Source organism: Echeneis naucrates, chromosome 1 (assembly GCF_900963305.1).
Source record: "Echeneis naucrates chromosome 1, fEcheNa1.1, whole genome shotgun sequence".
In the NCBI taxonomy this organism is placed as follows: domain Eukaryota; kingdom Metazoa; phylum Chordata; class Actinopteri; order Carangiformes; family Echeneidae; genus Echeneis; species Echeneis naucrates.
This window is the reverse complement of record NC_042511.1, coordinates 12,521,789-12,532,756: the sequence shown is the minus strand read 5'-3', so window position 1 is coordinate 12,532,756 and position 10,968 is coordinate 12,521,789. Positions and strand designations below refer to the sequence as shown.

The 10,968-nt window shown below is 40.0% G+C and overlaps 2 protein-coding genes across 2 annotated transcripts; both read left to right on the top strand.

Moving 5' to 3' along the window:
* The first annotated feature begins 3,238 nt into the window (after positions 1-3,238).
* LOC115039196 (homeobox protein MSH-C-like) lies at positions 3,239-4,610 on the top strand. The gene is made up of 2 exons (XM_029497287.1): positions 3,239-3,659; positions 4,198-4,610. Exons 1-2 carry the CDS (start codon positions 3,239-3,241, stop codon positions 4,608-4,610), a joined length of 834 nt encoding a protein of 277 aa, XP_029353147.1.
* Positions 4,611-6,739: 2,129 nt separating this feature from the next.
* On the top strand, positions 6,740-9,913 carry atp5pd (ATP synthase peripheral stalk subunit d). The gene is made up of 6 exons (XM_029506404.1): positions 6,740-6,779; positions 8,117-8,247; positions 8,765-8,861; positions 9,214-9,285; positions 9,569-9,631; positions 9,718-9,913. Exons 2-6 carry the CDS (start codon positions 8,126-8,128, stop codon positions 9,847-9,849), a joined length of 486 nt encoding a protein of 161 aa, XP_029362264.1. The 5' UTR covers positions 6,740-6,779; positions 8,117-8,125; the 3' UTR covers positions 9,850-9,913.
* The last annotated feature ends 1,055 nt before the right edge of the window (positions 9,914-10,968 follow it).

Genomic DNA, 10,968 nt, shown 5'->3' with positions numbered 1-10,968 from the left:
ATCTCAATGAAGAATTTTATCTATCAAACAATTGTCTGTTTATTTTATTTTATTCTTTTTTTCTGTTTATACATTTCCTTTGTGTGACTGTCATATGGTGCAAGATAGCGCAATAAAAGATAACCTATTACTCATAGGGTTAGGGTTAGGGTTACTGAACCAAGCATACCTGATTTAAGGTTAATTGGCCATTGTTTCACCGAAATACACAATTAAGCATAAAGAAGGCTAATATGATAATTCGGAAAAGTGACCACCAAGACTGGAACGTGACGATGACTGGGAAAGTCTCAGTGGGTCTTGTATTGGGTCGGCCTGGATGAAGTCCAGAAGAGCCGCACCCTGCTGCTTGGACAAGTTGAAAGGGAAGAATTTAGATTATGAAGTTTGAGTGATTTCAGATCTCCCATTGCAACATGATGAGGCTCTTGAAGGGAATGAATTAGTATTAGACAAAGAAATAGAAAATACGCTACAAATAGTGGGACAGAGGACAAAACTAAATCTATTTACCTACTTTTTTAAATGTACTTTTTATTTGACCTTATGCTTCATCTTCACTGCACTTTAAAGGTTAATTTACTCATGACTCCATCTCACGTGTCTTAATACTGGGTGCTTTTGCAGATTTTGACTTTACAAAACCTATGATCATCTGTAAAAACCTAATTTCTTATTACAGACGTATTCTTTAATAGTATGCCAGGTAGGAAAAATTATGTTATGTTTGTGGGAATGTAATAATTACGCAGTAAATAATCCGTTTTTTATTGATGGTGGCTGATCACTAATGACTACTTTGCACAAAAACCACTTTTATTTTTGATCACTTAAATACATTTTTGCTTAAAAGCACAACCAGTGCTTCTTACTTATCCGTAATAGACTAAATCTACAGTGTGATATTAATACCATTGCTGACTATTTTGCAGGTAAAAAAAAAAAAAAAAGACAAATTACAGCAGACATTATTGGCTATTCTTGATATGAATTATCAGGCACAATAAATAAAACATTCTGGGATTTCAATAAATTCACATTAACCTCGACTGAAGATATTTTTAAAGTCATGAAAATAACAATAATAATAAATTACGGACCATTTTTCATGAAACCAAAATGAAACAGACTGTCAGTCATTGGAGAGTAGACATGAAACGGTTAACTGTCAGCGCCTGCCTCCCCCAGCTCCATGCAGTGGACTATGATATATTTTGGAGGACAATTGGTTAAGTGGAGTTAACCGTAGCCTTTTCTCCCTGAGGTATCTTCCTTTTTGAGCCTGCCAAGCCTGGCGCCTTGAAAAACACAACTTGTCTGGCTTATTAAATAGTAGAGGAGCCCGGGTTTGATCGTAACATGGGGAGAGTTGTATCACCACCAATTCCACGAACTAGGGAAGAGATAGGAGTCATTTGGTCACTTCAGTGTTTACCCACTTCGTCCCGTCATCTTGACATGATGATTGTCAAGACTTGAAACAGGTGTATGCAGATTTTATAGAGAAAAAACTGAAGTAAGAAAGTAATTTTTTTTTTAACCAAAACTAAATTTTGTTTAGTACTTACACAATTGCAGATAAAATCATGTGACTTACAGCAGATTAAATTGTAGCTTCTCGGGCAAAATGTGATGTGTTTTCCCCCTGCTAATTTCAAGCCACTGTGCATATACAATTAGTGAAACAATGGCTGACTGGGATGGGGTGGGTTGTAAGATATATTTTAAAAACCACCCCCTTACATAAAATGGAGAACACTTTCTTGATTTTAATTGTTTTACAGCATGCCTAGGTTATGGAAAAGAAAGACTGAGAGAGGAGTGCCTGCTGATGTTTTTTTTTGTTTGTTTGTTTTTTTTAAGCATCTTATGAGGTCACAAATAAGGACAAGTCAGTCAGATCAGTGGTGAAATAACATGGGATCTGCCATGTAACACTGAGCAGATACCGCTCCGTGTTACAGAAGTGTGTTTTTCATCCAAGTTCATTGTAGCATTCATTAAGTATTCATACTGTTATGAAAGTTTGTTCTAATAGACTCATTTACACACACACACACACACACACAAGTTAAACAGAGTTTGTTTGAATTATGGCCAGTCATACAGCGAGACAAACATTGTTCTGGATTGTTCTTTTTTTTTTCAATACAGCTGTTTTGAATCATATTATTTAGTGCTTATTTTGTCTAATTGTTACAACTCTCCCCAGCATGTGTTACAATCCACCCCGGTAATGGGATAGGTTGTAACAAAGGAGCACCATGTAAGCTATTTGACATTAACCCATGAGGTCTGTGATATTCTTGCAGGGTTTGGAATAGGTGGCACTTGCAGTAAACAAATGTGAGTACTTTGTCGACAATTTTGTGAGTTGTAGCTCAAACATTCAGTAGGTTACAGGTGCTGAAGCAAGAAGTGTTACAACCATACCCCGTCTCCCTTATGACCTGAAGAAAGAAAACGCCTGTTGCCTCTCAACTGAGCCCATTGTGAGGCGAGAAGAGCTCATGACAGGTCTTAAATTGCAGTAATGCTGTGTGACCAACACTCACAGGCTACCTAACCAATTTCTATGCTGGATGTACGCCTTTCCTCATTTCCTCTCATTTCCACTCAAACGAGCCACATTTTTATTTTTGTTCTTTTTATCTTTAAGCTTTGGGCTTTATTAGAAGCAGCCTGTTTATTTTCCACTCGTAAAATTTCGATACGACTTGTCATACTTGTGATATTTGAGGCTTTCCTCGCTCTGTCTGTTTTGTCTTCCTTGATAAAGGTGTCACTTGGATATTGCCACGGCTCTTTACAGTAGCAGGATCATTCAACCAACAGTGCCAAAAGAGTTCCCTGCTAATGGATGTAAATGGTAAAGAGAGTCCTCCCCACTGGTTAATTGCGCTAAAATTGGTCTAAGCCACTTTGTGAGAGCCATCAATGGCCCCGCGCTGCATGGGGTCTGTATGATTAACTTCTCCTTCCTTTCAAAGGCCTCTTGATGTTCCCTTCAAAGGCGCAGGGCCAATCAAAACCGCACTCACCGACGTCATGAAGCCGACGTGAGGAGCTGATTGGTGGGAGCAGGAAGGACGGACAACCCCTGTCCTTTTATAGACGACCCCATCCGGCGCGCACCAGCTACTGGACACCGCGAACGGAGCGCAGAGACGCACCGTCGGTCGCCGAACACTCCTGGTAGATCCTCCATCATTCCTCTGAACGGGCCACACGGACGTGCATGGCCCCATCCCCTTGTATCGCGATGAATCCTGCGCAGGGGTCGCCGTCCCGAGACGACAAGCAGCTCCATCCAAAGGAGGAGACGGACACGGAGGGAGAGGATCTCCAGCCCAAAGACATGACCACCGAGAAAGGATACAAACTGCAGAGGAGCAGCCTCCCCTTTAGCGTCGAGTCTTTGATTTCCAAGAAGACCACCTGTCGGACTTCGTATTCCCCCTCAGACCTGGCTCTGGTCCTGCCCAAACCCGCAGCCACGCAGGGAGCGCAGTTCTCTCCAAGGACTTTTTACGCGGAGGGCAAATCTTCCGCGGAGAGCTCGCAGGGTCTTTCCAGCAGCTCCAGCGAGGACAGTCCGCAGTTTTGCGAGAAAGATCAGAGCACTTGGTTCCAGACGTCCTCCTTTTCCACTCCTCCCCGTAAGTCAGTCCTTCCGCTGATAGCTGGAGCTCCCAAACGAAGACGCACTGTGTTTAGCCATCATGTCAGTAACAGGGGCTGCAGGATTAGAATCTCTCTGTGATTTGAGGCTGAAGTTTATTTGTAGCCGTAATGCTGCTGCTGTGTGACAGTATTGTGAACCCTCTCCTTCAGCTCGGCACGCTGTGCGTAATGATCAGTCTTTTCTGTCTAACAAGCTGCAGAAACATTGCGGCAGCCTGCTGTGCCACTGTGCATGTGAAGCGCATATTTGGCTGCTGAATTGGTTTTTTGCCAGAAATTTTTCCTTGTCTTTTCAGCCTGCAGCTTGTGCAAGCAAATTATATACCGATGTGAGTGTCTTACGCCGTGATACTCATCACTTTGTGGCACAGGCCGTCATACTTGGAACTGCTGCATCATGTTTCTCATTAAACTCGAAAGTTGCGCAGAAATTCATTTGCCTCGATGCCCAAGCTTAAACAGAATCTGACCTCATCTCTCTTTCTCTCTGTCTCTGTTGTTTCCCTCTCACAGGCAGCTCCAGTCCAACTCAGTGTACTTTAAGGAAACACAAAAACAACAGGAAACCTCGCACGCCCTTCACTACCTCTCAGCTGCTGGCACTGGAGCGCAAGTTTCGCCAGAAGCAGTACCTCTCCATTGCCGAGAGAGCCGAATTCTCCAACTCGCTCAACCTGACGGAGACTCAGGTGAAAATCTGGTTCCAAAACAGGAGGGCTAAAGCCAAGAGACTGCAGGAGGCCGAGCTGGAAAAGTTTAAACTGGCATCCAAGCCAGTCCTGCCCGCCTTCGCTCTGCCGTTCCCCATCGGAGCGCACATGGGCTCTCCCTCTTGGGGGCCGTCTAATGCCTTCCCGAGGCCCAGTCTGCCGGTCCCAGGACTCTTCAGCGGACCCGTTACTTATGGGATGTACTATTTGTCTTAGTAATCCCGAGTTTAAGTGTTTGTGTGTGTGTCCCCGTGTGTGTGTACCATAGACGAATGAGGATGCTGCACCTTTAACATCTTGGGAATTTTTAGATTTCCAATCTGGAGTTAAGAATTTATTTTTTATTTTTCTATCCTCCAGAATATAAGACAATTAAAATGTGGGGCCTGTGTGTGAGTGAGTTCACGTACTGTCCTCATTTAAAGATCGTGTCCAGTGCTTTGGCTTCTGGACTCACAGCCTGCTTAGGCAACTCTCCAAATGTAAATGTCAGGTTTTTAAACGACATGCCTTAAAACTTTCTCTTCCAGTCCGTTCACCGTGCTCCGCAGTAGTTTGTGAAACTGAACATTTAAAGTGTGTCCAGACCAAAAGGCAATAATCTGCAGGAGCGGAGCAAAAAATGCTTAAAAGCAACAGATAAGTACTTAAACGGTGTCAGTGCCTTAAGATCAATCTATCACTTGAAGTTTTCATGCTCATACAGCATCGACTGTTTTCTCTCATCACCGGGTGAAACTTCAACTTTCCAGACTTGCTGTGTGATTGTATTTTCCCGTTCATGACACGATTTCTATATTTTGTAAACATGGAGAATAATTATATTTTAGAAGACACATGTATTAGATATTGTTTTACTCTCAACGTGGCCTTAGTGGGAGTGATGATAGATTTTCTTTGAGGAATTTTGCTGTAAATGTAAATACAATGTGTAGTGTTCATAAAGCCCTGCGGCCTCTCTTGAAGAGCAGCAGAAAAAGTGATATTTATTGAATATCTTTGTATCTGTACTGTGTACATACATCACCCTATCTAAATGTTCAGTTACTTGTAAAGACTGATTTTAGTAAATAAACATTATATAAGGTCTGAATGCTTCCTTGTTTTTCACATAATGGATAATAGACCTTGTGGTCTAGCCTCTAGGCCCCTTGAGTCTGGAAGATTTATATGATGTGCTCCTAAAGTAATTTAGTGATAATTATATTTAAAAAATATACTAAATTAAGGTTATGTTGGGATAAATTATAGTAAACGGAAGATAACTGGCCTTTTGTTTGTTTTGTTGTGTATATTTTTCTAATGGAAGAAACCCAAAATCACTTTCATAAGAAAAAAAAAAGACTTGCCTTCAGCTAATTATTATGGTGAAATTTAAATATGGCCAAATAAATAGTCATTTTTTCCGTTGGTCTGGCATTTTTTATCCAAACAATTTTTATTCGCATGTGGAGTAGACTAATAATAACATTGACGGAGAATGGTTGAGATTTAAGTTGGAAACTGAAGAGATAAATTAAGAAAACCACAACTCTCTTTAGGTTGTAACCCACTTTGCAAATCTTTGATACCTTATTTTAAATTTCGAGTGAGTGAATAAAACCTAACGTATATTTAGGTTACCTCCTCATAATGTGCTGCAAACCAACACAAATACGTGTCCACGCACTTACCTACCATAATATTAATTTTAATAGATAAATACAATATAAATTAATACAAGCATTTTAAAAAAATTAGCCTATATCAGTGTAGACTGTGCACCCTATAATAATCTGTGTCTTGTCAAATCACATGAATAAACTTTAAGGAATATTGCGAATTGAGTACAGACTTCATTATAACCAGAGTAAGTCATTTCTCAAGGGCCCGATGATTTTAAACGAGATGTTTATGACAATGACATCTATTTGAATGTTTCTGATTATTGCCGATACTTGCCGCACACTGGCGTCGACGACATTTTCACTCGTACACATGTTAGGCTGTTAGTTTTATTACCTATTAGACAGCATCATTTTCTTTTTATATCTAATGTGCCCACGTTCATGTCTTCATCATGAGGGTGAACGCAATTGTAACAAACGTGCTCCTGTTTTCTAAATAAAACTACTAAAATGTGACTTGTATTTTGTTTTTTAGAGTATTTTTTAGCATGTATTCGCAGATAGAAGTGGACGGTAAAATTGATATAAAGTTAGTTAAAGAAAGTTGCAGATGTAGTCTGCTGTGTAATGTCAGACCTTCCCGACGGCTCAGCTCAGTGTAGCTGCGCTGTCTGTCCTGCAGGAGGCGCTCACGAGCGCTCGGGCACTCCAGGCCACGAAGAAGAAAAGTCACTTCCGGTGTTCCGTCCTGTCACAGAAGGCTCTTTGGTGCAGCGAGGTGAGTACGTTATTGGAGCTGGCCATTTAGAGGAAGGATATGCTTTTAACAAGTTGTTATAATTAATTTTTGTTTATCCTGCGTATTTAAAACCAAGCAATAGATGAAAATATGACCTTGACGTTTTCTCGGTGTCGTAAAACCCCGAGGTTACTGAGAGATTTCCCTGACCTTGGCTAGCAAGCTAACTCTTCTAGCAGCGGTTAGCTCGTTTTGCAGCGGTCCTGAATTGATTCAGATGTGAAGGGGTTAAAGTCATTGGTCGTTTCGTGGCAAATAAGTATTTTTTTAATGTCTCTCTTTTACTCTGTCTGCTGCCGAATCGTTACCATGCAGCTTTTGCTGTCAAGTGGAGTCTGTTGGCATATCACTTTGTGTTATCGTGACACAGAGATCCTCCAATCCGTCATTTCAAATGAATGAAGTCATTACCTTTCAAAAGTAAATCACTCAATCACACAATCAAGTGAAATAAATGAGATGAACATGCTTACATAGTTTAACGGCAGAAATCACAATCCTAAAATTATTAAGTGAATCCTTGACAGCGGCCACATAGACTGTTCCTGATTTATAATGTCTACTTAAAAAATGAAGCGAGCCTGCAATATGTTCTCCTTTCATTCAAATGATCAGTCAGTCATCAAGCGCTGCTGAGGTCCGATAAGGAGCCACTCATTTGAATCAGGTGCGTTGGCGCAGGGAAACATCTGAAACATGAGGGGCAGTAGTTCTCCAGGACTGCAGTTGGAGACCCCTGGTTTAGAGGAAGCAAATTACAAATTTTTAACAATCTATTCAACATGCACACACAAGCTGAAAACCACACAGTGTTGTATTGTAGTTTAGCTGTTGGATGCCTAATTGTGAGTGTATCTTTGAATGGTGATCATGTGGATGCTGTACCAAATTAGATGTCTCAGCCTCTTTGTCTGCATTGGGTCACTGTCATCCTTCAACATCCCCCTGGTCATCCTTTGTATATCTAAACAACTTCCACACTAACTTTTTTTTGGCATGCATGAAGATCGCTTACTCTGTCTGCCTTTGTTCTTGTAGCAGTGTTAGCTCCATTGGCAATTTAGCCAGTGAACCAACAACTTTATTTTGTTTCGGTCCTTTAATAATTCTATAACCATTATAACAATTTGTGACAAATGAACTCAGAAAACGTATTTCTCTAACTATGATCCTACCATCAGTACACCTTGAACTGGCGACATAGTTTACAAGAATGATAGACAAGCAATTTTCATCTCAAGAGCTCATGGATGATTGTGATGTTTTTCATTTTGGGTTTTTATTTGGACTAAACTGAGTTTTCCTCTGCTCCTCAGACAGTGAAGATGGCAGGTCGTCGTGTTGCTTTGAAAGCCATTGACTGGCTGGCTTTTGCTGAGCGCATTCCCCCCAACCAGAGGGGCATGTTCAATGCACTGAAGACTCGCAGTGATGCCATCTCTGCAAAGTTAGTTGGATCAACATGATTTAGAAAGATTTTTACAGCACATGTCTATTAATTGGAGTTCTACCCTCATTCATTAATACCGGATATTTACTGATATGGTGATCACCCATCACCTAGCTGAGAGGCTTTGCAAGGATTTGAAAGGAAATTTTCAAAGCTGCCTTGAGTTCTTTATTTAGACTGTGTGGATGCTTCTGCATGTTCACATCAAGGCAATAATCAGTATTTAATTATTTATAGTTTGCATTAACATTTTTAATAGTTCATCCAAACACATTAATTGCTCTCTCCTCTTTGCTGCTTCTTGCCTTTCTTTCTTTTTTTTTTTTTTTTTTTAAATCATTTTTTAAATCTTGGGTTATTATATGATTTCCTTAGTGGCTGACCATCTTACTAGAGTATTAGGCCTTTTGGTTCCTTCCATTAGCCCATATTCTTTTAGTACATTTTAATCAAACTCAAGTACATATTGGCTTAGTTATGTTAACTTTTAATACTCGCACTCTCTCAATACCAGACTAGCCTCCCTGCCCGAAACTCCTGCAGCCATTGACTGGAATTTCTATAGGAGTGCAGTTGCAAAGGCTGGGATGGTGGATGAGTTTGAGAAGAAGGTATGTTCAAACATTGCACATTATTGTATTTTGTTGGTGGGATAATCTTACAGCAACATCTAGTTGCTCTGAACTTTTCTAGATATTTTAAAAACATTCCTGATTCTGAGTTGATGACAAGTTCAACAGGACTAATATCCAGGAGTCAATTTTGGATGGAAGAATCACATTTTAACAAATTGTAACTGGTCATTTTTGTAAATGGCTGTAAATAACTGTTAGACATCTTTATTTCCATCTTCATGACATAGGATTCCCTCTGCAACAATTAACTTATTTGTTTGATATTTAGATATAATTAAATATTTTCAATGATTACGTTTCTGTTTTGGTGGTGTTCTCCTACACTCAGTTCAAGGCCCTGCAGATCCCTCAGCCTACTGACACTCAGACAAATGCCATCAATGCACAGGAAGCTGAGGCTGTAAGTGACTGAAACAGATAAATCCATTCATGCATGAATTTGAGCTTTGACTTTAAGATAAAATGAAAATTGTTGGCTTGAATTTTGTGAATGTCCAAGACAAACAAGTTGTTGTATTTTTTTGGATATATTTTTTGGAACTGCTGTTGGCGATGTAAATGTGCACGAATTGTTAAATGTTAAAGCGGACCATGTAAATATACAGTAAGATAGAGAGATCCCACTGCGGGCATTTTTCTTTTCATGTTTTTTGAGACAAAATTATTTTACTTTGCCTTGATAGAACAAAAGTGCAGCAACCTACATTGAAGGATCAAAGGCCCGCATCACTCAGTATGAGCAAGAGGTGAGACTTTAACATTCGTAAATAAAATACATCATGAACAAAAACTGCATTGAAAAATCTAACTGTTCTTTCTTTTTTGTTTTTAGTTGGATAAATTTAATAACATGATCCCCTTCGATCAAATGACCATTGAGGATCTCAACAACGCCTTCCCTGAGACCAAATTGGACAAGGCTAAGCATCCTTACTGGCCCCACAAGCCCATTGCCGACTTGTAATCCTACTACTTGACTCTCAACTCACAATAAAAAATATGTATTTTAAGGAGAAATATATGACTTCATTCTTATAAACAATATTTTGACATATTCTGTAGGGGTGTGCCAAAAAATCGATTCATATAAGAATCGCAATTCTCATTTACCATGATTAAGAATCAATTTTAAAATGTTGCTAAATCAATTTAAAATAAAACATCTGCAGGCTATCTGCAGGCTGTCTGCAGGACGTCCAGATGTCACCAGAGAGCCGGTTCTGGAACATGCATGTGTGGTAAGCATGTGTATGTTCCCAAATTTTTCCCAAATTCTGTTTTAATTTTTCCTTTTTTTATTTTTTTATTTTTTTATTTTTTTTAGGTTTTTAATTTTTGAGGATTCCATTTTTAGCATTTTGTGCAAATTTAACCCTGAGACAGTGTTTTAAGTAGTGAAATGTAGATAATTTCTTCAGTTATAACTTAAAACTTTAATGCTTCCACACATTTAAGCAAGAACATAACACTAAAACAACGAAACATATCTCCCACAACTTTGGTGGAAATGTCAAATCCGTTGCAAACATTTTAATTTCTTCTGTCCCCATGCTCTTTGGTTTTCCACCGATTACTAACATCTCGATTGAAGCACATGATGAGCTCAATGAGTGACTCCTTAGACTAAACATTTAGCACTCAAACGGCCGCTTCACTGGTGGGGCCATGTATTATTAGTGACCCCCTCTGAGAATTTTCCTGACAGATACATTCCTTTTTAATTGTGAAAAAAGACCGAGGTCGTGTCTCTGTGTAGACACTCTCATCCCGTCTAGTCTGGTCTGATCTCTGGAGGGGTCCAGTCTCTCGTGTGGTCTGGTCTGGTTGGTCTCTGGGGAGGTCCCGTCGCTGGTCTAGTCTGGTCTCTGGGGAGGTCCCGTCGCTGGTCTAGTCTCTGTAGGCGTTGGGTCTTGTCGCCAGTCTAGTTTCTACTCTCTGCAGGGGTCCTGTCTATGGTCTGGTCTGGTCTGGTCTAGTCTCTGGGGAGGTTCTGTCTGTCTAGCAAAGCAGACTGGAATAGATTATGAGGATCCTCTGCACACCTATAGATTTAAGCAGAAATCATGATGAATCGAATCGAGAG